The sequence below is a fragment of the Mirounga leonina genome, unplaced genomic scaffold (genome assembly GCF_011800145.1).
Source record: "Mirounga leonina isolate KUSES-001 unplaced genomic scaffold, KU_Mleo_1.0 Mir_173, whole genome shotgun sequence".
Lineage (NCBI taxonomy): Eukaryota > Metazoa > Chordata > Mammalia > Carnivora > Phocidae > Mirounga > Mirounga leonina.
In genome coordinates, this window is record NW_023270447.1 from 3,493,715 (window position 1) to 3,521,674 (window position 27,960).

Here is a 27,960-nt window from a genome sequence, read left to right on the forward strand (position 1 = left end):
TACCACCACCCCCCGCCCCGCCATGCTGTCACGGCCATCCAGAGGGCCCTTCTTATGGGAGAAAAGCTGCCAGTTTCCTTTAGGGACTGAGCTCAGAACACATGAGCCTTGAAGTAGGGCGGGAGCTAGTTACACACAAAACATCAGGGCATCAACACCAAAGAGGGAACTTGTAACCCAGAAGCCTTTACATGTCTGTGCGGGCAGAACGCCTGGGGTCTCCTGGACCCTACTCTTCCCTTTCAGAGGCCCCCCACCTTCTGCCTTTCTCCTCGCCTCTGGAAGTCTCAGCTCATTTTGTCCACAGTTCTCTCCAGAGGGAAGACCACTGAGGAAAATCCCCAACCAGAAATATGCTTGTGATTCCTGTCAATGCATCTGAGCCTTGGAGAGTCTTTACCTCCCATCCTCCCCCGTGGCCAGGGGCTTACAAAAAACTCAAAGATGATGCTGGAGTCTGGGTAGTAGTACTCGAAGCTGACCGTGCCAGACTGCTTTAGGTTGACGGCGTACATCAGCGTGGCTGTGCATTCGTCTGTGTTGGAGGAGATGTAGTCACCCAGGGGAACCCACTTGGACCTGTGAGGGAACAGGAGCCAAGTTCACCGGTAGGGGCACGGCCCACCGTGCTTTGTGCAAAGTGCAGGTCTCATGTCCTGCTGGGTCTCTGAGGAACTCCAGACTTGTGATTCACAAATGGGAATTTAGACATGAACAAGAATGACCTCCAGATCAAGGAGCCCGGAGATACAGCTGACACAAGGAAGACAGGTAGGTGCGCCCCCACATTATACAGGATCATCCAGAAGATAGATGACAGGTGTTGTGAGGGGGAGCTGGGTAACGTTTATTGGTTGCTTACTATCTCCCAGGTACTGAACTACATGTTTTGTATTCATGACTTCTTTTCTTTCCCATTTAATGGATGATGAAACTGAGGCTAGGAGGATGCCTTGCCTGATGTCCCACAGCCAGCAAGTGGCAGGGCTGAGATTCAAACCCAGGTCTGCCTAACTCCAGAGCTGTCAGAGAAAGTCAGCAGACACTGCTGGTCTTCAGAACCCAAGAGTCCATCCAGTCTAGCCCACCTGTTTTTCTGGAAGTGCCCACTTTTAGATGCTGCATGTAACTGGTAACTGGGAAGAAGGAAGGCCAGAGCACCTCAGAGACGATCAATCTAGTCTTGTGATTTCATTTTCTAAATATCTTTCAACTTGGTCCAACCCTGCCCCAGGCTCTCCCTCTTCCTTGCACCCCCCACCGCCCAGCTCTGAACCAGCCCCTCTCTCGCCTCCCTGTATCCAGTCCTGCCTCCTGCAATCCCTCCTCCATACTGCGGCTGCAGAGGTCCTCCAGAGCAAAAATCTGACCGTGCCACTTCCCTGCTGCCCTCAGAACAGGGCACAAATCCTCACCCACTCTCTAGACTCCAGCATGCCAGCATTTCTTCCTTTGTTTGTTTATTTATTTATTTATGTATTGGAGGAGGAGTGGCAGAGGGAGAGGGAGAGAGAGAAACTTAAGCAGGCTCCACAGCTAGCGCAGAGCCCCACATGGAGCTTGATCTCAGGACCCTGAGATCATTACCTGAGCCGAAAGCAAGAGTCAGACGCTTAAGCAACTGAGCCACTCAGGAGCCCCTCCCTCTCTGTTTAATTCCTACTTGTGTCTTAGAATAAATGTCACCTCATTTGAGAAGTCCTCCTTGACTCTACCGACCTCTGCTATGTGCACCCTGAGCTCTCACCGATTCTCTGCTCATAGCCACAGCTTTTTTTTTACTTCACTTATACATACTATGAAAGATTAAAGACCACCACTGTGCTTAAGAAATACAATACAGAGGGGGAGCCTGGGGGGAGGCAGGGAGCCTGCTTCTCCCTCTCCCTCCGCTCCTCCCTCTGCTCCTCTCCCCCTGCTTGTGCTCTCTCTGTCAAATAAATAAATAAAATCTTTGAAAAAAAAGAGAAAGAAATACAATACAGCAGAAGCCTTGGTGTACACCCAGTGAATCTCAAGCCCTTGACTACCACCTACTCCTTTCAGCCAAGTAACCACTTTCTGGAATATGGTGCTTATCATCTCCACGTGGTTCTTTACTCTTTACTAATTATACAACTATTTCTAAACAATATGTTCTATGATCGTGCTTTTGCATGTTTTTAAACCTCATGTAAATGGCATCATACTTATGTGTTCTGAAACTTGCTCTTTTTGTTTGTTTCAATATAATGATTGTGGGATTCATCCATATCTGCACGTGAAGCTCTTTCTTCATTTTTGCTACTATCTAATTTTGCCTACCATATTTATTTACCTATTACTCACTGATCGACATTTAGATTGTTTCCATTTTTTTTGCTATTGTACACACTCCTGTTCGAAACATTCTTGTTCCTCTCCTTGTATGCATGTCTGAGGGGGATGCTGGGTTAGAGGGCATATGAACCTCCAACTTTACCAGCTCCTGCCACACTGTTCTCCAAAGTGGTTCCTACTGATATACGCCCACTGGCAGGTGAGAGAGTTCCTGTTGCTCCACATGCTCCCAAATTTGGAATGGTCGGACTGTAAAGTTGTTGCCAATGTGATATGGTAGGAGAGAGCAGCTCCTTGGGCTTTAAATCTTATTTTCTTGATTATTAGCGAGGTTCAGCATCTTTTCTTTAGTTTATTTGCAATCCAGCTTCCTCCTCCGATCATATTCTAATTCCTCTTTAATTTATTTAATTCTTCTTATTGTCTGTCCTCCTGGCTGGCTGACAGACTCTGTGAGCCCAGGCAATTATTAACAATGGCCAGTGAAGGGGACCTCCAGTTAGTATACTGGTTTCCCCCTGCGTGTGTTAGAATGATAACATGTACTTCAGTTCTTCAATAGTGTAATTCTCAAATGGAAGCATATCCAAAATGCCTAAACCGAGCTCATCCCGGACACCCCAACTAACTTAATGGTACTGATTTCTCCTGTTAAGAGACAACACTTAATGCTGATGTGCTTCATGGCATTATCTATAAATAACTCCCAAAGTGAGATGAATAATCAAAAGGATGCCATAAGTGGGCTACATTTGCACAAGGCATCATGATTCTGGGTTTTGTCAGAGCTGTCTCTGGTGAAGATCATTTCACATTCAATAATAACAACATGTGTTGATTGATTTCCAGCCAGGCATTGCTCCAAATTCTTCACACGGATCATTTCATTTAATCCTTACCACAACCTATAAGAAGAATACCGTGTTTATCACTTTTTTTTTTTTTAGGATGAGGAAATTGAGGCACAGAAGTGATTAGGACACTTAACTAATCATACAACTAATCACATAGTAATTAGTCTGATAAGTGCCATAAAGAGAAACATAAGATGGTGCAAGTCTGATAAGTGCCATAAAGAGAAACATAAGATGGTGTATGTAATGGGAATCTATGGGGCCAGGGCCGGCATCTCCCCAGAAGTGACATTTAGGCAGAGAGCTGAGGGTGAAGCTGGAGTTGGCCAGAAGAGCGGGAGAAGAGTGTGTCCAAAGACCCAGGTGGGGAGTGCCTGGGTGGCTCAGCTGGTTGAGTGTCCGGTTCTTGATTTTGGCTCGTGTCATGATCTCGGGGTCGTGAGATGGAGCCCCGCGTCAGGCTCCTCACTGGGTTTGAAGTCTGCTTGAGATTCTCTCCCTCTCCCTCTGCCCCTCCCCTCATTCATGCATGCGTGTTCTCTCTCTCTCTCTCTCAAATAAATAAATAAATAAATAAAATCTTAAAAGAAACAAAAAACAAAGACCCAGGAGGGAAGGAGCATGGTTGCCAGCATGGCTGGAGCCCTAGTAAGCTAGAGGGAAGGTAACTTGAGTGAAGCCAGAGAAATGGGCAGAAGGCAGAGGCTAGACCAGGCAGGGCCATGCAGGCTGTGGCAGAGTATTGGATTTTATTCCCAGAAAACAGGAATCCGTGGAATCTGGAGTTTTGAGCAGGGAAGTACTGTGGTTGGATCTATGTTTTAAGTAGATGGGTCTGGCTGCTGGTGGCCCAGAAGCCGGCAGAGGCTGGAGTGGAAGCAGAGACTCTCTGTGGGGAAGGGGGGTACCGGAGGCAGAACAGGCAGGAGGCGGGCTCTGGTCAGGTTGGAGGCGGTGGGCATGGATTCAGGTAAACACACAGTTGAGCAAGAAAGCCAGGCCCGCGGTACCTTGGTACTAGCCCCACTCCCGCCTTTCTGAGGGCAGTGGGGAAATCACAAAGCCTCTCTAGGTGCCCATTCCCTCTCTGTTTCTACAGAGGAGAAACATCCTTTTCCCCCCACTCCCAGGGATGTCTCGGGCTGCCTTAAGATCCGGGCCCTGAAGCCCTCTGTGCTGTGGAAACACAGTTGTTATTAACCGGCCCACATCCTGTCTTGCTGAGTGGTAATGATTTCTGGACTCTCAGGGAGGTCCCCAGAGAGAGAGAAACCCTTTCTTCGTGTGGGTAAGAATTGACTGAGTGAGCCAGGCCTGCACCTTGTTTGAGGTCAATCGCATCCTCTATTAGGAAGCAAATGGGTCCCCTTTCAGCTTTAATCCTCTCTGGCTTTATATCTGCTGACAACCTGGCCATGCCAATGATTTTGACACATAATATTAAACTCTAAAGTGACCTTAAAATTGGACCATAAAATGCCTGCTGCCTGGCTCTGATAATGGTGCTTCCTTTTTTTTTTTTTTTTTCTCAATAATGGTACTTCTATTTAAGTGTAGGAATGGGAGACATTGGTCCCAGTTTTAGAACTCCAAGTGTAATACAAGTGTAGACAATTATTAATTTCTTTTTATCCTTTTGATTGCTTGGGTATAAGAGCAACTTTCATATACTTTTCTCCCATCTTCTTCTTTTTTTTTTTTAAAGGGGGAGGGGCAGAGGGAGAGAAAGGATCTTAAGCAGGCTCCATGCTGAGCTCAGAGACCAACGTGGGGCTCAGTCTCACAACCCTGAGATCGTGACCTGAGCTGAAATCAAGAGTCAGATGCTTAATACTGAGGCACCCAGGTGGCCCTTCTCTCATCTTCTTTGTCAGTATTTAACAAGGAGCAGTGGGTGACTGTCTTTTCCATCTGTGCATCCCTTCACAATTCCTCCGTAAGAACCCAGCATTGCCTTGCGTATGCTACATGTTATTTGAGAGTGTCTGCACAGGGCAGTAGAAAGCTTGGGACTGGGTCTGAATTCCAGTATCACTGGTTCTAAGCTGGATAAAAAAGGACAAGTCACTTAACCTCTCTGAGCCTCCAGTTCCACATTTGTGTAAAGGGAACAATAATACCAACTGCAGAGGGTTCTTGAGAGGACTATAGAAAGTAATATAGGGAAAGCATCCAGAACAGTGCCTGACATATAAAAGGCGCATCCTTTAATTTCTGTCCCCGGAATTAAAAATCCAAAGATATGATAAGCATAGCTCACCAGTTCCCACAGAACCTGGGGCTGAGCTTTTCAAGTACTGAAAAGATCGCTTTCTGAGCTGGAAAATTTTCAGGTCCCCGGGGTTTCAAGGGGTTTGGACCGCCACTGACCAAAGCTCTGGTCTTAGACTATCCCCCCGCAACCCTATAAACTCCAGTTGGGCTGATCAGTTTTATAAGTTAGCACCAAAGCCAGGAAGATCCCTAACGCTTTGCACATTGTGTTGAAATCAAGTTGAGGAAGTTTATCGCCGATCCAAAATCCCATGGTGGAAATCCAACTAGGTTTTGTTTTAAGTGAACCGGGCCATTTAACCCTTGTCCACCTTATCCACCTATTATCCTCTCACAAGCGCCTGTCAGTCACTGGTAAGTTTGGATCAGTAAGAGTGGGCTGAGGTGGGCGTCATGTCCAACAGTCCTGTGGGAAGCTGCTCCAGTCTCCCCTTGGCTGCTTGGCTCCCTTGTTTCCATCCTCCCCAGCCCAGCACAGGGGAGGGGAGGGGGAGAGGCACTCACGCAGTGCAGTTCTCCATGGACTCAGTGGTGCTGTCCTCCAGCTCCATGTTGGTTGAGAGGCTGGCAAAGCCATGGGGCAGCTCATCCCACTCGTCGAACCGGATGCCCGTGCCGAGGGAGTAGCGTCCCTCGGCGCACGGCTTACAGGACTGGTCCTTCATGTCCAGAAACTCCCCAGCTTTGCAGGAGAAGGCTGGAACACAGAGTGGGGATAAGGGCAGGGTGGTGAGGCTGCTGCCACTCCAGAAGAAGTGGGCGGCTTGTGGGCACCCTAAAAGGGGAAACAGAGGATCGAGATCTAGGAGTTTGCCCCATGGAGATTTAGAACCACGGCACATCTTGTATGATTCCATGTATATGGAATGTCCAAAATGGGCAAATACGCAGAGACAGAAAGCAGATTTGTGGTGCCAGGGACTTGGGCGGGGGAACATGGGGAGAGACTGCTCGTGGATGTGATATTTCTTTTGGGGGTGATGAAAATATTGTGAAGCTAGATAGTGGTGGTACAACTGTGATTATTCAAAAAAAACACTGGACTTTACACTTTCAAGGGGTGAATTTTATGACATACAAATTATATCTCAATAAAGCTGTTATTAAAAAAAAAAAAAAGATTTAGGGCTGTGGGAACTCTGCCTTGCTGAGGGACTTTGGGCTTGTCCCTGACAGTTGCTAAGGGAAACCCTCGGCCATTCTGAGAGCTCTCCAGTGGAGGAGACCATGGCCTCTCGTGCTGACCCCTCTGAACGGTGCCCAGCCCTTCAGCCACGGATTTCCTGCCTTGAGTCTCTGGCCTCTGTCTCCTTTCTGGTTCCACTGCCACCATCATGGTCGGGATTCTCATGCCTATTAGCTCAACCACTGCAGAGTCCCCCTAACTAGTTCCCTGTTTCCGGTTTTTTGCTCATTCTGTGGTCTGAGGTCTCTTTTTAAAACACTGATACGCACTCCTCTTTGGTTATAGAATTAAGCTCTCAGCCAAGCATTCTAAGCCTTCCATAATTTTCCCTCAACCTAATTTTCCAGCTTGATCTCCCCCTACAGGCTTTTCTCCGCCGCAGCCCTCTCCGTCACCTTCCTTGTGTTGCCCCTGCCCCAGACCACATGTTCTTCCCTGAATGTGTCTGGTGTTTTTCCACCTGCAAACTTTTTGCCCAAGTTTGCTCTTCCTGATCCCTAAGCATCCGTAACTCCCATTCTTCTGCATCTCATATTAACACATCGTACTGATGTGTGCCTCCCTCTAGGCTCTGGGCTCCTCCAGGGACAGTGGCTCAGTGACTGGCACAGACATGGCGGGGGCTCCATTAAGGTTTGCTGAAGAAATGAATGGATGCATGAATGTCTGCTTCTGCCAGCAGACAGCAGGTGTCGGAAGGCAGAGACTGTGCCTTATGTCTCTTTGTGGGTCACAGGGCATGCACACAGGAGGAGCTCAACTGAGTTGGCCGAGTTACCTGAAGATGGCTCCTTGGTTAGCATTAGTCACACCTTGGTCCTGCTCAGATCTTAGCAATATCAGCTCATTAATTTAACAGGCATTTATTTGCTCTCTGACTGAACCAGGCACTAGGCAAGCTTTTTTTTTTTTTTTTTAGAATGTAAATGTCCCCCATCTCCTTTCCAAATCTTCAAGTATTCTTTGACTCTAGTCCCTAGTGTTACCCCTTTGCATTTCTAGAAAGAACAGTGGAGGGGAAGTAGCTGCCAGCTGTGGAAAAGTTGGGACGACAGAGTCACAGAGGTGGGGGTGGGGCTGCAGACAGGTCACAGTCTCCCCGACTGCACGGCAGCTCCACCGCTGGGGAAGATTCTCATCCCCTGAGGCGATGCCCGGTGCAGTTTAAAGATCTGTCTCTGCAGAAATTCATCTTGTCTGGTTTCCTTTTCAAGAACAAAAGCAAATCACAGTCTTTCCTAATGACTGATTGTGGCTGGGGAGTGTAGATTGGAGAGCTCGGCACAGGCACAAAAGCAAATGGATGCAAACTGGGAAAAAAAGAAAGATCTGAGCGGCACACAGCTGGAGTTGCTCATCCTTTATCCCCTGATGAGATTTCAATTAAAAGAAGAATGAAAATAAAAGCAACTTTAGATACCCAGTTTGCAGCCATGAAATAACATCCCTGCGCCAAAGCTCAAAGGGGTGGAGGGCTAACTGAGGGAGAGATCTGATTCCTTAAGCCAGCGGCACCATCAAGGAGGGCTTGGCTCCGATGGCAGGAGGCTTGGGGCAGAGGCCAAGGGCGAGACGCACGACCGCTTACAGCACTCGGTGCCCTTGACGGGGTCGGGGAGGCTAGTGCACAGGCCCGGCGTGTGCGGAACAGCGACCCTCCACCTGGATCCCGTGCTGTCACACGCGGTGTACTCGTAGTGGTACTCCGACTGCAGGGGAGACAAAGGTGGGCGAGATGTGGGTGAGCGGTGACCAAACATTAATAGTTTTCCACCCGCTGCCCACCCAGCATGACGGCTACCGACGCTCGCCAACGTAGTACCACGCCAGCCCCGCCCCGCCCCCATACCCTCCTCCTCCCAGGCAGGGAGCAAGGATCATGGTGCCCAAAGGCTTGTTAGGAAGCCTACAGGAGCTGCAATGACTTGGATCCTTCCTCTCCACCCGGCCATGGTCTAGTCCTTAGAAATCTCTTCTGTGTGTTGACTCTCTTGGCTGTTGTGTATGAGGAATGACCTGATAGGCCAGAGTAAGGTGAGAAGGTAACTACAGAACGAGTTAGAAACAGGTGCGGTTTTTCTTGTCCCCAACAGTAGAATTATGAGCAAGTTCTGGTCCATGAAAAACGTGCACAGGATTGTCACAGAAGCTGTATTTCCCTGTTCTTCATACTCCCTTCTGCGCAGAAAGACTCCAAATTCCCACCTTGCATTTTATGAAAACATCATTATTTCCACCCAGGCAGCTCTAATCATCTGAACCTGTTCATGCCTAATTTCTCTGTGCAGTGGGAAACTCACAGTTCAGTCGCTTTCCTGAACCAAGAATAACCTAAACAACAGTCACTAAACCGCCAAATCAAGCGTTACATAGAATAATAGTAACAACAAAAATAATAAAAAGCACTGTGTGGCAGGAAAAAAGACCACAATAGATGCATCCCATGCCCTTAAACATTTCTTCCTCTTTTAAATCTTGTAATAAGTGACAGACCACAAGATTAATGTAATTTGGGCTCTGACAAGTATTTTATGAGTCGCCTTTACCTAAATCTATATATTCAAGTGCCAAAGTACTTGGTACTATAGTATCCATAAGAAAAACAGATTTAATGTCCCCCTTCAACCCACCTAAAAGCATGATTGCATACCACGTGTAAACGCAAGGAGCAGAGACCAAAAATGAGACCATTTTTGAAGTTTGTTAATCTAAGAATGCATCAGAACCAAAAGAAGAAAACTTTACCTTTTGGAAGAGGTAAACACACTGCATTTCATCTGTTCTAAGGTGCATATTTCTTTCACATTTTAACATCTGTGAAATCACAACTGACACAATGAGAAAGCACTGTGTCATATTTTAACTGATAAAGCTTTTCCTCTCTTTGCAGTGCGTAAAAAATGGTGGGTCTTAGGGACACCTGAGTGGCTCAGTCGTTAAGCGTCTGTCTTCAGCTCAGGTCGTGATCCCAGGGTCCTGGGATCGAGCCCCGCATCGGGCTTCCTGCTCAGCGGGAAGCCTGCTTCTCCCTCTCCCGCTCCCCCTGCTTGTGTTCCCTCTCTCGCTGTGTCTCTCTCTGTCAAATAAATAAATAAAATATTTTTTAAAAAATGGTGGGTCTTAGAAGCAATGGCACCTCAGACTTGTGGAAAATAAGGTGAACGTGTCGTTTCTCGAGCTGTAGTCTCAGAAACTTAAGATGGTAAGAGAACGATTTTATTTCCCTCTATTATAAATATTTACCAGATATATATTTTATGCCCAATCATTAGAGTTACTAAGTGTTGTGTCCAGTAGGGTTCAAGATAACAACACACAAACTCAGCATTTTCATCCACAGGGAGAAGATGCAAAGAAGGGGAAAATTGGGGGAACTGTGAGCCTAAGTTTTGATGAGAATCTTTGGACTTAGATGTCAGTTTCCTCTAGGAAAGAAATAGCAGGATGGCAATCCTTTGTGCCCTTGGGCTACTGTCTCTCTGGGTCTATTTTTCTTTTCTTTTTTTTTTTATTTTTTTATTTTTTAAAGATTTTATTTACTTATTTGACAGAGAGAGACATAGTGAGAGCAGACACACAAGCAGGGGGAGTAGGAGAGGGAGAAGCAGGCTTCCCGCGGAGCAGGGAGCCCAGATGTGGGACTCGATCCCAGGACCTTGGGATCATGACCTGAGCCGAAGGCAGACGCTTAACGACTGAGCCACCCAGGCGCCCCTCTCTGGGTCTATTTTTCCCCATAATTCCAGTCTTTTCCTTATCTCAGAGGACTCTGAGATGAATAGGGCAACTACACATATAGCAGTTCCAGGTCTTGAAATGATACTCCCCAAAGGGCTTTCCTGCAAGAATGAGGCTTAAGGGCGCCTGGGTGGCTCAGTTGGTTAAGTGACTGCCTTCGGCTCAGATCCTGGAGTCCCGGGATGGAGTCCCGCATCGGGCTCCCTGCTCAGCAGGGAGACTGCTTCTCCCTCTGTCCATCCCCTTTCTCATGCTCTCTCTCTCATTCTCTCTCTCTCAAATAAATAAAATCCTTAAAAAAAAAGAAGAAGAATGAGGGTTAAAATCCACAGTGTGTAAATTAAATGCAGAATTGAGTGAACCAGGCAGAAGGGATTTGATGTTCTGCCTGTGAGCATAATTATGCTGGTCATCCGCATAGTGATTTCACAGTTCCCAAACACGGTCTCATTTGATCTTCAAATTCCCCATAAGGCAAGCAGAGCAGGAGTTTTCCCTCGTTGTACAGGTGAGAAAACACTTTCAAGGAGGTGAAATGGCCTGTCCGAGTTCACACAGCGGGTAAGTCACTGAGCTGGAACCCGGGCCTTCCCACCCGAAATCCGCCACCTTCATACGTCCAAACACCAGCTCCCACTGGGCCACATTTAATAGCCAGATCTAAAAATTAAATAAGACAGTGTTGGTTGTCTGCCAGGAGGCAGACTCACTTCTGAGGTCTGAGAATTGGTGTTAAAATACCTAATCTGTTTGGGCAGATCATTTCAGTTCACTCGGACTGCATTTGGCTTTTTGGAGACACACAGGCCAAGTCTGTTTCTTTTCGCCGCCTTTCATTTGGTGTCCCCTGGGTCCCACTTGGGTAGGAGGTTTGCTGGGAAAATGGTTGATTCCTAGCCTTAGAAAATTCCCCTTTCAATATGTGTTAATTTACTTCATGTCACTTGGGGATACTTCCACCCTCCAAGGTGGTTGGGTCTGCTGCAGCTGTTTCAAATCTGAGCTACACTTGGAGAATTTCACCATTCAAGACATAAGCTTAGGGGGCGCCTGGGTGGCTCAGTTGGTTAAGCGACTGCCTTCGGCTCAGGTCATGATCCCAGGGTCCCGGGATCGAGTCCCGCATCGGGCTCCCTGCTCGGCAGGGAGCCTGCTTCTCCCTCTCCCACTCCCCCTGCTTGTGTTCCTGCTTTCGCTATCTCTCCTCAAATAAATAAATAAAATCTTTAAAAAAAAAAAAAAAAGAAATATCCCCCAGAGAAAAGTATATCTATTGGCCAAATTAAAAAGACACCAAGAGGGAGGAGTGGAGGAAGGAGCGGAAGACAACAGACAGAGCGGACATCATGACAGTCTCTACTAGATATGCCCATCCCTGGCGGTCCCCTGGTGCTTATGTGCTTGCTACCGACAGCCCTTGAAACCATCGTGCTGCAGTTGTGCAAAATCAACATGAAGTGCCGAAAAATATTGGGGTTTTTTTGTTTTTTTATTTAAAGATCTTATTTATTTATTTGACAGAGAGAGAGACACAGCGAGAGAGGGAACACAAGCCGGGGGGCGGGTGGGAGAGGGAGAAGCAGGCTTCCCATGGAGCAGGGAGCCCAACGTGGGGCTCAATCCCAGGACCCTGGGATCATGACCTGAGCCGAAGGCAGACGCTCAATGACTGAGCCACCCAGGTGCCCCCGAAAAATACTGTTTTTTAAACATTCTGCTCTTTTGGAATTAAAATGTTTAAAGTCTGGAAACACTGTTAACCTGGAACATGTCAGGTCTCCCACATTCTAGGAAAATGGTGTTCACTCATTCCTCATTCGACAAGAGGTTCCTGAGGGCCCCTTCTGTGCTAAGTTCTGGGGAAGCAGTGGTGTCTGAGAAGGTCGCCGCTCTCACGGAGTGCAGATGCGTATGTGGTGGGGAGTCTGCTGGCAGGTACGGGGCAGGGAGGAGACAGATCATAAACATGTATGTAAGTAGGCAAATTTCTGGTCTTCTGCCATCCTCTATAATTAATTATCCTTGCACGTTCTTGCTTGCCCCCACTTTCTCCAGAGAAGGTTTTGATATCTGTTATGGACTGCATATTTGTGTCCCCCTCCCCCAAATTCATATGGTGAAGCCCTGATATGATAGTATTTGGAGGTGAGGCCTTTGGGAGGTAATTAGGACATGAGGCTGGAGCCCCCATGAAGGGATCAGTATCCTTATGAGAGGAACAGAGTCTCGTATAAGAGAGGACACAGTGAGAAGGTTATCTGCAAACCAGACAGAGTGCTCTCCCCTGACACTGGATCTGCCTACGCCTGATCACCTTGATCTTGGACTTCCTAGCCTCCAGAACCATGAGTAAGAAATGTTTGCCCTTGAAGCTACTCAGGCTACAGTATTCTGTTAGAGCAGCCCAAATGGACTAAGGCCATGTCTGAAGACTCTGGCAAAGGCTATAACACGTTTCTGAGGCCAACTTGACACTAACCATGGAACCACACTGTTTCTTTTCCAACTCATGGTGGTTTGAAAGCCATGACAAGGCCAGACATTAACCTCACTCCTTCGAAGTAATCTTTGTGACAGCAGGGCCCATTAGACAGAGAGGGTCGGGCAAGACTGTCAGAGGGAGAGGCACTGGGTGATCGGGTGGCTGTGAGGTCCATTGTTTCTCTGACCTTCTTCCTGCCAGGGCATTTCCCCAGTCCGGTTGGCCACATGTTCTCAGTTTACTGAGAAGGTTGAACTTAGACCATTTCTACGATTTCTTCTGCTTCTGATATCTTATTCTTCTATGGCCGGATCCTGCACGGTAATCTGTCCTCTCTTCCACCGTTGCCCCCTGCTTCCTTCAAAATGGCACTGCTCAGTTTTTAAAATAATTATCAAAGTAATCCATGTTCATTGCGGAAAAGATGAAAATACAGACTACAATTAAAATGACAGTAAACATTGACTGCAAGCCCAGCAAGCAGAGATCACTACTTCAAACATACAATTGCATTTCTTTACAGAGTCCTTTTCTATACGTGCACATGCATTTCTGAAAACAAAATGAAGATCATACAGTTTGGAGTTCTGTACTCTGACTTTTTTTTTTTTTACAATTTTGGTCACAAGCACTTTCCCGTGTCTTTAATGGCTGTACCGCAGTTCCTTTAACACTGAGTTTTGTCCAACTTTTTCCTTATTTTAAATAACACTACTATGAAGCCTTCTGTGTATCTCTCATTATTTGATTTGGATACATTCCCAGAAGTGGAATTTACTAGGGTAAAGAGTATGAGTTTCTTTAAGGTTCTTGATCAGGGAGGGAGATTTGTAAGCAAAAACAGACATCTCCAAGTCCTTTTTTTTTTTTTTTTTTTTACTTTTTATTGTTGCAAATGTCAAATATTTACTTTTTAAAAACAGAATATAATGACCCCCATCCCCCAGTTTCAATACTTAATTTCTGCCATTCTTGTTCATCTACCTGTGCCCACTCCCCATTTACTTTCACCTATTCCTCCCTTCTGGAAGTTATTTTTTATTTTTATTTTTATTTTTTATTTTTACACTGGAATGCACAAATCTTCACTCTTCGAATTGGATAAACGGCTACACTTGCGTAAAACATTGACAGGGTGAGGAATCACTGCCAACAGCAATGGGGGGAGAAGGGGATACGTCCCCTGCCACAGGCAGGATAGACAGAGCCAAGCAGGGGCTCTCATACCCTAAATCTGAGTATCACCAAGTCCCTGTTGCAGAAAGCCACAACCACCAAGGAAGCAGAAGATAAACACGACTTGCATTTGTCTTGGCTGGGACAGGGCCTGCATCAAGGAACAGGTTCTTAAGTAAACCTGGATTTTGACTATAGGCCTTGGGGTCTGGAGGAGGCCGCCTCCTGCTCTTCCCCCAGCTGCAGACTCATCCCCTACTCTTTGCCATCCCTGAAAAACAGGTCCTCTGGAGGGAATGTCAGGATGGGGGCAGAGTAGGCCAGGCAAACACCCTAAGCTTGACACAGTGGGATCAACAGGTATTTGTAGACTCAGTGGCAAATGCTTCTTTGCTTGGAAAGCACCTGACTCAGATGGGAGCAAATCCCATGAAACAATCCTGACTATCAAGGAGACACTAACCTTTGCTGGGAAAGACGGCATATGGAACATGGAAAACCACAGAGAAATATCAGAATTTGAACATCAGTGTCCCAAATGAAATTTTCTCTTAGGCCTAATCCTAACAGGATGAACTCCTGTTCTTTGTTCTTTTTGCTTTGGAGTGCCCTCATTCAAGTTTTGGATGAATGGTCTGGCTGAGGCTCAGGGGCACAGTGACCTCAGTTTCCCATTATGAACACAGGATCTTTCCTATTGTTCTCCAGCCTATCAGACTGGGGAGAGCAGCAGAACTTCTCCCTCTCTCCCTCCCTTCTCCTCACTCTCAAAAGGACTGCTAACTCAGTAGCAGTGTCTCCTGGACCCTAGGACGTAGACATACCACCTCCAGACCTCAGGTGCTCACGTCTATCTGATCATCACAACTGCCTGGAGGTCGTGTTAAAAATACAGATTCCTGGGCTCCATCCCCAAGACTCTTTTTTTTTTTTTAAGATTTTATTTATTCATTTGAGACACAGAGATACAGACAGAGAGAGAGCATGAGCAGGGGGAGAGGCAGAGGGAGAGGGAGAAGCAGGCTCCCCACTGAGCCAGGAGCCCAATATGGGGCTCGATCCCAGCACCCTGGGATCATAACCTGAGTCCAAGGCAGATGCTCAACGACTGAGCCACCCAGGCGCCCCCATCCCCAAGATTCTGATTCTGGTCTAGATCTTTTTCCCCTTCTTCTCTCCCTCTTTCAAAATCACCCTTCTATGCCTTAAGACTTAAGTGTTTGTCCTATTTGGAAGCAAATCAGGTAAACAAATGTCCCACAAGACAGAGATCCTTAATCTACAGCCCATGGATCACTTCCCTGATACAACGAGATGCAGAATGGCAGGTATGAGCATTTTCCTGGGCAGAGGGTGTATAGATTTCATCAGATCCTCAAAGGAGTCTGTGATCCACCACCCCTCTCTCCCAGCAGAAAACCATGAAAATCTGTCATAAAATTAGTAATTTAAAAATAGCTTACTATTAGGTGCCTGGGTGGCTCAGTTGGTTAAACCACTGCCTTCGGCTCAGGTCATGATCCTGGAGTCCCAGGATGGAGTCCCGCATCCGGCTCCCTGCTCAGCGGGGAGTCTGCTTCTCCCGCTGACCCTCCTCCCTCTCATTCTTTCTCTCTCTCTCTCTCTTTCTTTCTCTCAAATAAATAAATAAAATTAAAAAAAAATAGCTTACTATTTTGCCCCAGAAAGGCTGTTTACTTTTTAACAGGGGGCTGAAATAATTTAAGTCAAGGATTTTCAAATTATGGTCCAGAGTCTAGGGGTTTAGAAAGCCCTTTTGGAGGCGAGTGGGGATTCCCCCGCTTGAACGAAGCAATGCTGTGTTTTGTTTTGTTTTGTTTTTCTAAAATCTTACATTTTCATTCTTCTCAGTGAAGATTTTGTTTTAACCAAATTTTGACACCCCAAACTCTGCTTGAAGGAGCAAATGGCTCAAGGTGGAATTGCAGGCACGGAGGCAGAGTCGAGGATGTCTTTGTGGCCTTCCCTCAATCACGCTCCTAGTCAGGTGTTTCCTCTCCTTGCAAGTGACACAGCCTCTCCCCCAGAACAGGCACCAGACCCAGCAGCAGCCAAAGCAAACAGACCCCAGGCAGGCTGGGCCCTGCTGGCTGTCCTCAATCTGTGTGCTCTTGCTTAGCAACAAGGATGCCGGGAGCCCTGGGGCTCCCAGCCTGAAGGAGATGGGGGAGCCCTGGCCTTATGCTGCCCCTTCTTTCAGCATTTTCTATTCCGCTCTGGGTTTTCAGCTTCCATTTTGGTCAAAAACAGCAGGGACGGTGCTCGGTCACCCCGGCAGGACCTGCCCTGCTGGTCTGGCTGTGGACACATTGGGCAAAACCGGATACCGAGTCTTTACATCCGGCTCGGGCAGTTTGTGCCACCATGCCCTGGGCCAGGCACGACCCTGACCCTGCTGTCCAACCTGTCTGGAACCTGAGCTGCCTATGTATTTTGGGCACAGCCTTGGCCTGGGGGTTCCTGGGAGACACTGCCAGGGTAATAGGCACACAGAATTGGTGTGGTGATGACAGGCACCATTAGTGAGCACCGATGAGCACCCCTGCTCCGGGCTCTGGGCTGGTCACTTTACGTGCATCTTCCCTTTTAGCCCCCACCAGTGCCCCTGATATTATCCCTACTGCTGTGACTTCCCTATTTACAATCCAATCCCCTCCACCCCACTGATCCTCAAATCCTGAGTGACTTCTTTTTTCCATACACATAACCACCTTCCAGCACACTTTATAACTTAGTTATTAATTATGTTGATTGTCTATTTCTGCCCCTGCCCTCACTTCAGATCAGATGCAAACTCCCTAAGAAGAGGCAGCTTTGTTTTTGTTCACTGATAACAGCCCAAGTGCCCAGAACAGTGCCTGTCACATAGTAGCTATCATTAAGTATTTGTTGAATGACTGCATGATGGGGAAAAGGTAGACTCTACAGAGGTTCTGGAGCTGTGCAAGGTGCTCTTGATTAGAGCCCAAAGATCCAGACTCTCACCTTGTCCTCTCACTCCAAACTGCATAACCGGGGACCAGTTGTTAAATCTCCCTGTGCCCATAAAACACAGATGACAACTCCCTGCTAAGATGATTTTTAAATTAACTTATTATTATTATTATTTTAAGTAGGCTCCACGCTGGGCCCAAACCCACAACCCTGAGAACAAGACCTGAGCTGAGATCAAAAGTTAGTTGCTCAGCTGACTGAGCCACGCCGAGGCCCCATAATTTATTTTATTTATTTGTCTGTTTATAAGATGATTAAATAGATCCCACGTACCCAAACTGAGTAACATCAAATTCTCGGGACAGTTAGGAGCTTATGCTCAGGAAAGCTCTTAGTAAACTGGCTAACAAAAGAAAAAAGAAAACAAAGCCAGCTACTGCTATGACCCCGCCTGGGGAGAGCTCACGGAGGGGGCGCTCAGGCTCTTCCCTCCTCTTTCTGACAATAGGGCCATGAGGAAGGAGACATTTGTGGCCTAACAGCAATGATGACAACGACAGTTAGAGCCCCCCTTGGTTTCCCCTTGCTGTTTACCGCCTGCCCCGACTCACCCTCTGATCCCAGTCTGCTCATACATATGAAATAACATCTGTCCTTTTCCCACTTTTTCTCCCCCAGCAACCCCCCCCCCCCCAAAGCTAATCTCTCCAAGAGAAAGGCTGGTCGCTGACATTTAGACACTTGGTACCTGCAGCCGGCCTGTCAGGTGGAGAGAGCTTTTCCGTATTGCTTGTAAATATCCCTAGGATTGAAATGGCTTTGTCACCAGGAAACAAAATGTCCCTTTATAAATTCCAATCCGTTTCTGATAGGTGAGAGCTTGGTACACACATCTGTCTACAAGGCAGGGCTTTATGAGATTATATTTCAAAGATGTGCTTTTCTTGGTTTTTTTAATGAGATCAAAATGTTCCATTAAATTTTTTCACCTGAGCTTTTAATCATGCATGAAAGAAACTGGGCAACTAGGTACTGACATATGCAAAACTCTCCAAGGACAGCTTAGTGTTCAGATGTGTTAGCTGCTTATGACGGAGAATTTTGAACCTGGAGGACAGACTTCCAGCCTGGAGGGCCAAGTCAACAAGACCTTCTATAGCACCAATGGAGCAAACATATCTGAATGGCTGCAGCACTACAGTCTCCTAGAATACTGTTTCTCAAACTGGGGGTTAAGAGTCCTCAAACTCTTACCCATCAGCAATCATTCTCCATCTTCCCCTCCCCCAGCCCCTGGCACCCACCAGTCTACTTTGTGTGTGTGTGGCTTTACCTAGTCCTGACATTTCACATAAATGGAATTATACAATAGGTGGCCCTCTGTGGTTTTTTTTTTTTTTTTTTTTTTTTAATTTTATCTAAGCAATCTCTATATCCAACGTGGGGCTTGAAGTCATGACCCCAAGATCAAGAGCCTCATGCTCTTTTGACTGAGCCAAACAGGCACCCCTAATAGGCAGCTTTTTGTATCTGGTTTCTCTTAATCAGCATAGTGTTTTCGAGGTTCATCCATGTGATAGCATGTATCAGTACTAATTCCTTTTTATGGCCCAACAATGTTCCACTGTATGGATATACCACATTTTATTTATCCATTCATCACTGGGACATTTGGGACATTTCCACTTTTTGGCTATTGTGAATAATGCTGCTATGAACATCCATGTACAAGTTTTGGTGTGAACGTGTTTTTAGTTCTCTTGGAAATATACTTAGGAGTGGAATTGCTCGGTCCTATGGTAACTCTATGTTTGACTTCTCGGAAAACTGCCCAACCGCTGTTTTCTATTCCCAGCTGCATGAAGGTTTCAATTACTCCACATCCTCGTCAACACTTGCTTGTTATCTGTCTTCACAGCCACACTAGCCGTCCACTTTATCTCTTAAACGTATCCAACACTATCCAACACTACCCCTGGACAGAATCCTCCCTCTCCATTAGGACTGTGTCTAGCTGCGGGCTACGTTCACTGGCTCACAGCAGGAGCTCCCCTCAGCTGATTGTGTTCAGCCGTTCCCAACCCCAGGCTCAGTGACACTGAGAGCTTGACACCGACTCTGATGGGAGCATTTATACCCTGGAAATCAGCAAACACGATAAACCAGGATTTCCCTTCACCTCTGAAGAGCAAGTTGTTAAACATTGACCAGCACACCGCTAACAGTATCCGTAGCGTTCTTGGCTTTGCTCTTTTCTTCCTCTTGTAAATCCATCCTTCTACATCTGTGTTTTCTAGTTCAATTAAAATCCTAGCCTTTCCGGGCGCCTGGGTGGCTCAGTTGGTTAAGCGACTGCCTTCGGCTCAGGTCATGATCCTCGAGTCCCGGGATCGAGTCCCACATTGGGCTCCCTGCTCAGCGGGGGGTCTGCTTCCCCCTCTGCCCTCTGCCCTCTTCCCTCTCGTGCTCTCTGTCTCTCATTCTCTCAAATAAATAAATAAAATCTTAAAAAAAAAAAAAAATCCTAGGCTTTCCTAAAGCTCAGTTCAAATCTCTTACACAAAGCTATTTCCAAAGTTTCGATTGCCTTCATGGACTGATGATTCCAGGTTTATACTTTGAGCTCAGCCCTTACCCTGGAGCTCCTGATCCTTATCTTTAACTGCCTATGAGGGTATTCCTCAGGCACATCAGATCCAACATTTAAAAATAGTTCTCAACTCCTCTCCCCCACTGGTGTTCCATACCTAACTGAAAGATAACATCATCCACCTGTGGTGGCAATACTGGTCTTCAGGGTTTATGGAATAATACTTTCTTTTCATTAATTTTATCTGCTAACAATTTATATTAGAATGATAATAATGTTTATATTTTTATAAATGTACATTTTACTTGATGTGTTATAGAAAGTGCATTTGAAATGCTTCAATATTTAGTTTTACGTATTTCTTTAAAATATTTAATAAATTCCAAACACTTGAAAAAAAAAGATACCAGTCTTGGCATTGTCTTTCTGCTCTGAAATTGAAACTGCTACATTCAGCCTCTGCTCAAGCCAGGAAGTGTGTTTTCTACCTTCACAATATCTCTCGAATCAGTCCACCTCTCTCCATCCACACTGCTACCAATGAAGTCAAAACACAATTATTCTTGCCTAGAGGAGCCTCCTCACTGGTCTCCCAGGCTTTGCTCCCTTCCTTCCTCCAAGCCACTCTCCAGGCCACAGCCAGAGTGACCCATCTGAACTGCAGAACAGAATGTCCCACTGCCCCACTGTTGCCCTCAGGGTCCGCACCAGATTCCCTGCACTTTATTCCCTGGCCCCTGCTTGCTTCTTTCTACCCCCTCTCTCTTTATTCCAACCCTATGCCCTCACCATAGTATTTTGAGATGTTTTCTTGCTTTACCTCAGAGTAATTCCGCTAAAAATATTTACTACAGATAGGGTAAGGAGATATAAATATGATCAAGGCGGTTCTGGCATATATGGGCACCAGTACAGTTTTCATTTTATGGGACAAGAAGGGGAGAATCTGTTCCATGCTTCCCTCCTAGCTTCTGGTGATGGCCAACAATCCTGGGATTTCCTTGGTTTGTGGCAGCATAACCCCAATCTTCACATGGCATTTTCCCTATGTGTGTGTGTGTGTGTGTGTGTGTGTCTGTGTCTGTATCCAAATGTCCTCTTTATATAAGGGCACCAGTCATATAGGAATAAACCCACCCTAATGACCTCATCTTAACTTGACTACAATCTGCAAAGACCCTATTTCCAAATAAGGTCACATTCAGAGGTGCTGGAGGACATAGGGAGTACTCTAAGGTACATACCTCAAATTTTCTTTTTTTTTTAGACTTTTTTTTTTGGTTTTGGGTTTTTGGTTTTTGGGGGTTTTTTGAGAGAGAGAGTGTGAGTGGGGGAAGGGGCAAAGGGAGAGGGAGAGAGAGAATCTTAAGCAGGCTCCACACTCAGTGCAGAGCCCCATGCAGAGCTTGTTCTCAGGACCCTGAGACCATGACATGAGCCGAAATCAAGAGTCGGATGCTTAACCGACTAAGCCACCCAGGTGCCCCTTTACCTCAAATTTTCTATCTAGACAAAGAGAACCTATAAAATTTGAGTGATTTCTTAGACCCCTGCCCCGCCCCCCCAAAAAAATTAAAAGCAGGATCATGTTACCTCCTATCTATGAGGGAAATGAAGTGAATATTTATTAGGCATCTCTCAGGGTCCTCGACCTTTGCCAGTTTTATCTTGTCAATCTTCACAAACACCCCAAGTCCTTCACATCAAAGACTGGCTCATCCATTGTCATGTCCCTGCTGCCCAACTTAGAATGTGGTACTGCAATACTCATACAACAAATACATATTACATCAATGAACTAGGGGGTAGATATTATTTACCCCATTTTAAGAATGAAGAAATTAGTTCAGAGATGCTCAGGCACATGTCCCGTCATATGGCTGGTGAGTAAGAGGCAGGTTTGGGACTCAAGGCCAAACCCACCTGTCTTCAAAGCTCTATCCTTTCCATCACATTCAAACCAGTGGTTCTCAAAGTGTGGTCCCAAGACCACCAGGCCCAATAAGTTTGCGTTAGAAGGGCAAATTCTTAGGGCTCTTCACTGACCTGCTGAATTAGAACCTCTAGGGTGGGGCCATCAATCTGGGTTGTAGGAAGCCCTCCCCATGCCGCTGATACCAGCTGCAGTTGGGAGCCCCTGCACTAAACCAGGAAGCTGGCCAGGAGAAGTCGAGAGTGGGTGGGGACTGAGAGATTGGCTTGGTCTTTTTTTGGGGAGGGGTGTCACCTATGTAGTTGCAGGATTTCCAGAAACCTCACCTTCCAATTCCAACCACTGTTACTATTTTTTATGCTGAGAAATTACATTACCCCAGTACTTTTAAAAAGGAGGGAGGAGAGAGAGTGCCTGGAGGTAATTACTTAAATCTGAACCCTTTCTTCCTGTTTCTTTCCTCTGCTGGAAATGATGGGACATCCCTGGGAGAAGCTCTGATAACACACCCCCGAGGACTTTCTACCTGGAAAGGAGAACTGACAGTCCTCTCTGGGATGAGGTGGGCAAGATGCTTTGAAAGTTGCCAGAGGGCTTCCAAGGTGCATGAAGTAAGGATAAAGGTGGAACCGACTAGCTCTGCAGAACTTCATCTACACACTCATGGAGAAAAGACCAGAACCGGAGATGCAGCAAACCGAACAGATCCCGGCTTCTTACCCGGAAACCGAGGAAGCCGTCATAGAGGCCACCTGTGAACGGGACAGGGGGCCAGGACTCAGCAACCCTTTGCAAGGATGACCTGGTTCTTAAAGGAAGTCACTTTTCTTTCTGAGGGTCTTGGTGGCAGACGAGGGTGGCAGCCTGATGATGCCAACCCTGGGAGGTGCAGAAGGCCTGCATGAGGCCCAAACCAGCATTCCACCGCCGGGCTCTGCCTGGAGGAGGTTGTGAGGCTTTCTAGTGGAAAATCTGCAAAAACCTGAAGCTAAAGTAAGAGGAGGGAACGGTGCCGCTGACCCGCCTGCGATGTTTTCCTTTGGGAAACTGTAATATTGTCCATTGTGAGAAAGAGAGGTGGGGCTGGGGGTGGGGGGAAGGGGAGCCGGAAGAAATAACAGGGTCCAAAGCAGAATGCTCAACTTCAAGCCATTTGCCTGAGCTCATTTTTTTTGATGGCTTCTGCTACAAGGTAGAAAATGGAAGCCTTTATGCGGTACTAAAATTGGTATCAGGGTTCCTCTGCTCCCCTTCCACATCCCCCCACCTACAGCCAGGCACCTGACAGCGCCTGGGGTTCTGGCAGCCACTGCATACAGCAATCTGGAAAGGTTCCCCTGGGACGAGCCTGGGGCCCCATCACTGGGAACTCAGTTCACATCAGCACCTCTTGCTTTGCCAAAGCAGAAGTGGCCTGGATCCAAGAGTGAAATTGGGCGGAAGAAATTAAAAGCAGGATGCCATTTTCCCTAATTTAAATGGGAAGGCCTGAGATGATCCTCCTGCTTTTTAGCAGTCACAGGAGGAATCAGGACAAATCTCCTACTTCTTTATTTTTATACTCACTGATCAACAAGCCATCTTGCTTTTTCCTCCCACTCCAAGCAGTACCAACCTCAGTAATGGTTAACAGATAGTAATTAAACATCATATACTCTGCTATTTCAATTTGAGACCAAAGGAAATTACCCTGGCTTAAAAAGAGGCTATATTCCATTTCTACTTCACACACACACACACACACACACACGACATATATATATGACAAATAATAATCACTGGTCCCATAATAGTCTCCACAGATACTGGGAGATAACATCCACAGATACTACAGAGTTTCAGTAATTAAATTAACTAATCAGTGAATCTCTCTGCATTGTTTTCCTCTGATGTTCCTAATCTTTTCCATTCTCATGGCCAGCATGCCCATCAGTACATTGTTCTGTTGCATCTGCCTGCTAAATAATCTTCTCATGTGTTTTCTTAATGGGCTCTGAGCACTACATGTCCTATAATGTTTTCATTTTTTACCTTGGCCACCAGGGAGCTCAGGGTCAAATTTCCAGTTCACTTGCTTATATAGTATTCATATATTCATTTAATTATTCTTTCTGGATTTGTCATTCTAAATTGTATTTTTTCCCATCATAATTTTCATTTTATATTTGGATTTTACTGTTTTGATGGAATATTTCCTGAAAACTGAAGTCCTTATAGGTGGAGGCACTATTAATTACTTAATTAAAATAAGACCATTCACGGTTTGATTGCCTTCCTCTCCTACCTCATTTCTCACTATGTTCTCCTTCCCTCCTTCTCTGCTCCTCACAATACACTGGCCTTCTTTCTGTCCTTTGTACTCACTCAGGGCCTTTGCATGTGCTGATTCCTACTCCCTCATGGCTTATTATTCCTGAACATCCTTCAGACCCCAGCTGGGTTATGGCTACCTTAAGAGTTCCCTGAACTTCCTGCTTAAGTCAAATCCCCTAATATGTGTACCTTCCTTTTGTAGCACTTGTCACAGTTGTAATTTTATTTCTGTGATGATTTCATATATATATGTATATATCCTATTAGACTATAAACAATGCCTGGCACATAATGGGTCTGCGATAAAGTTTGTTGAATGAATGAATGGGTGAATTGAATGAGTGAGTGAATGAGTTCATACATACAGATACTCTGGTTTCTCTGGTCCAACTTTTTTTCTATTCTCCAAAACACCTATTTAAGCATTCACTACCCTCCAGAGAAAACTTCTCCTGTGTATTCATAATCAAGTTCAATCTTTCTCTTTAACACATTCTATAAGGGCCTCCAAGACTTGCCTCAATCCACCTTCCCATTCCCTTTCCTTCCCCTTCCATGAAAGCCACCCTGGACAACCTGAAATTCTCCCATACATAGCCCTGCACATTCCCATCTTCTGGTCTAGAATGTCCCTCCCCAGTGACCTGTCCAGCATCTACTCTACACCGGGAAGTGACTAAGCTTAGGATGCTGCACTAGGCCCTCAGATGCCACCTACCCCTAAAGCCTTCTCTGATTTCTGCAGTTTCCCTCTTATAGTGCAAACCCCAAGCCTTTTGTTTATATTCACTTTTATCTCTTATATAAGTGCATTATATTTATGACACATTCCCTTTCTCACTGGACTATAAACTCCTTCAAGGCAAGCATTGGGCCAATCCACTCCAAATTCCCAGGTGCAAGCACAGTGTCTGGTACACTGTGAGAGGCTACAATGATTATTGTATTAATACATAATAATAATAACAACATGGAGATATAGGAACATCAAATTTAGGAAACTTGTCCAACAGCTGAAGGAATGGATGATTTCATGATATGCTGTGATGTGGTGGTTTTAAAATATGCCCCCATATTCTTGGATATTCCTCCCTCCAAGAGGAAGAGAGAGCTTAATCCTCCCCCACCGAGCGTGGGCTGGACTCAGCGACTAACTTCTAATGAACAGAAAGAACATGGCGAAAGTGATGGTGTGTGACTTTTGAGAGTCAGTCGTAACAGGGGCTGTGGCTTCCTCCTTGCTCTCTGTCTCTCACTGCCTGCTCTGGGGGAAGCTGGCTGCCATGTCATGAGGGTACTCAGGCGGCTCCATAGAGAGCCCCACGTGCGAGGAACTTGTTCCTGCTAATAGCCACATGAGTAGACCATCTTGGAAGCAGATCCTCAAGTTCCAAACAAGCTTCTGAGGACTGCAACCCCAGGTGACCTCTTGGCTGTACCTTCATGAGAGACTCTGAGCCAGAATCAGCCAGCTCAGCCAGGCCTAAATTCCTGACCCAAAGAAACTGAGATCATGAATGCTTGTTTTTTTTTTTAAACCACTAAATTTTAGGGTAAATTGTTTTAAAGCAGTAGATAATTGATAACAATAGATAACATATGTGCTTATCCATTCAGAAAAAGAGTATAGTTTTTAATTCCTGTTGGACCAGAGGAGATTTCTATCTCATTAATAGTTGATTTTACGAGGTTAATATCCCTGGTGTGAAAATATTCATACTCTGTTCTCCCTGCCTGATAGACCCTCCTACACCTTCAGTTCTTATCTAAATGTTACCACTTCTCTAGGGGTGCCTGGATGGCTCAGTCAGTTAAGCGTCCAATTCTTGATTTTGGCTCAGGTCATGATCTCAGGGTGCTGAGGTGGGGTTTCCCCACTGAGTGGGGAATCTGCTTGAGATTCTCTCTCTCCCTCTCCCTCTGCTCCTCCCTGCCCCACCCCGCTCATGCACGCATGTGCTCTCTCTCTCTAAAATAAATAAATCTTTTAAAAATAAATAAATAAATGTTACCACTTCACTAAAGCCTGCTTGACTTTCTCAGATCTTTTGAGAAGCTCTCTTAACCACTCTAGCCCATACTGAAATAATTTTTCTCTGTTCATTTGCACTTTGGCTCTTGATAACCACAATCACTTCGACTTATTGAGTACTTACTATGCACCAGTGTAGTGGTTGAATAGTGTCCCTCCAAAATTCATGTCCACTCAGAGCCTTAGAAGGTATAACCTTATTTCGAAATCGGGTCATTGCAGATGTAATTAGTTAAGATAAGGTCATCCTGGAGTAGGGATGAGCTCTAAATTCAGTAACTGTTGTCCTTATAAGAAGGCCATGTGGGGCGCCTGGGTGGCTCAGATGGTTAAGCGTCTGCCTTCGGCTCAGGTCATGATCCCAGGGTCCCGGGATCGAGTCCCGCATCGGGCTCCCTGCTCTGCGGGGAGCCTGCTTCTCCCTCTGCCTCTCTCTCTCTCTGTCTGTCATGAATAAATAAATAAAATCTTAAAAAAAAAAAAAAATAAGAAGGCCATGTGAAGACAAAGAGACACACGAGGAGAAGGCCATGTGACAAGGGAGCAGGGATTGAAGTGGTGCAGCTACAAGTCAAGGACTCCCAAGGATTGCCGGCAACCACAAGCAGCTAGGAAGGGAAAGGAAGATTCCTCCCTAGAGCCATCAGAGAGCACATGGCACCACGACACCTTGAACTTGAAGTTCTTGCCTCCAGAACTATGAGAGAACAGATTTCTGGTGCTTTAAGACACCCAGCCCTAGCAAACAAATACAATGGGTCATACTGTGCATATCTTATTTCTCATTTCTACTTTCACAAAAACCCTTCAAATTAAATATGATAAACTAGCTCCTTTGATTACTGAGTGTGACAGCCAGTGAAGCTTCACCAAGGATATGAAGCCGGTCTCCAGAGGCTGTGCTCTGCCCATTGGTCCTCCCTCTCTGGCCTCATTCTATCATGCACTGATCTCTGTTTGCAACTGCTTGTTCCTTGAAAGGCCGTAAGTGCAATCAGTGTGGGTTTCATGTCCTACAATTCTTCCATGTCTCTTTCAGTCCATGATGTTCGAGAAATACTTTGTGTATGAATTATTTCAAATTTCAGAGAATTAAAAATATAAGAGAAAAAAGTAAGTATTTGTTGGAGAAAACTTGACAGTGGCGCATGATCTCTAGAGGAAATCTGCCATTAATGTTTTCAAACTGTGAGTACTCTGACGATCCCTGTTCTCTGGGACCAGGTACCAATACAAACAGTATCTGTCACTGGAGGAAACGAGTGTCAGAAACAATGGGGCTGTCAAGTGACCAGTTATGTTGCTTCACAGTTACAAAGTTTAAAAAAGAATACTTTTTGGGCGCCTGGGTGGCTCAGTTGGTTAAGCGACTGCCTTCAGCTCAAGTCATGATCCTGGAGTCCCGGGATCGAGTCCCGCATCGGGCTCCCTGCTCGGCAGGGAGTCTGCTTCTCCCTCTCCCACTCCCCGTTTGTGTTCCCTCTCTCGCTGTGTCTTTCTCTGTCAAATAAATAAATAAAATCTTTAAAAAAAATAATAAATAAATAAATAAATAAATAAATAAATAAAAAAGAATACTTTTTGCCCCATTTGTAGGGGTCTGCTCCATAAGTAGTGAGCCTCTCATTATCTGGGGTAAAAAGTATTTTTTTAAACATTTGTAACTGTTAAACAATAAAACCCACCTGACAGTAAGCACTCATTCTGCTATCTTAGGGAGCTGGTGAGGATGTCTTTGTCTGGGTGGCCACTGAGATCCACTTTAACACCAGCTTTTGGTGAGGTCACAGTTTTATATCTAAATGACACTCCCCAGAGTGAACCAACCTGTTAATCTCCTTGGTCCTCAGTTTCTGCAAGTATAAAATAGAGATTTTAATGGCGATGGGGTGATATCAGTCATAATCAGAAACAAAAACCTGAGATTTTTAAATTGTCTAAAAATCAAGAGGATGTCTCATCTTTCAGAGAAGCTCCTAACAATCTGTTGCATATTCCCAGTGGTATCACCTTTATCTGCTCATCTTCATTCATGTCAACTCCCTTTGGTTGCTCATCATCTTACTAAAATGGTAATTACATCAAAGACAATAAAGCACACTGGCCAT

General features: G+C 45.8%; 1 protein-coding gene across 2 annotated transcripts in view; it reads right to left on the bottom strand.

The window, feature by feature from the left end:
* ELAPOR1 (endosome-lysosome associated apoptosis and autophagy regulator 1) overlaps positions 1–27,960 on the bottom strand; it is a 65,760-nt gene that overhangs the window by 25,691 nt on the left and 12,109 nt on the right. For both annotated transcript variants that reach the window (XM_035017862.1, XM_035017861.1), the window contains exons 2-4: positions 8,222–8,342; positions 5,952–6,144; positions 432–579 (exon numbers count right to left, since the gene is read on the bottom strand). In XM_035017862.1, coding sequence (XP_034873753.1) covers positions 432–579; positions 5,952–6,144; positions 8,222–8,342 — 462 coding nt within the window. The remainder of the gene's footprint in view (positions 1–431; positions 580–5,951; positions 6,145–8,221; positions 8,343–27,960) is intronic.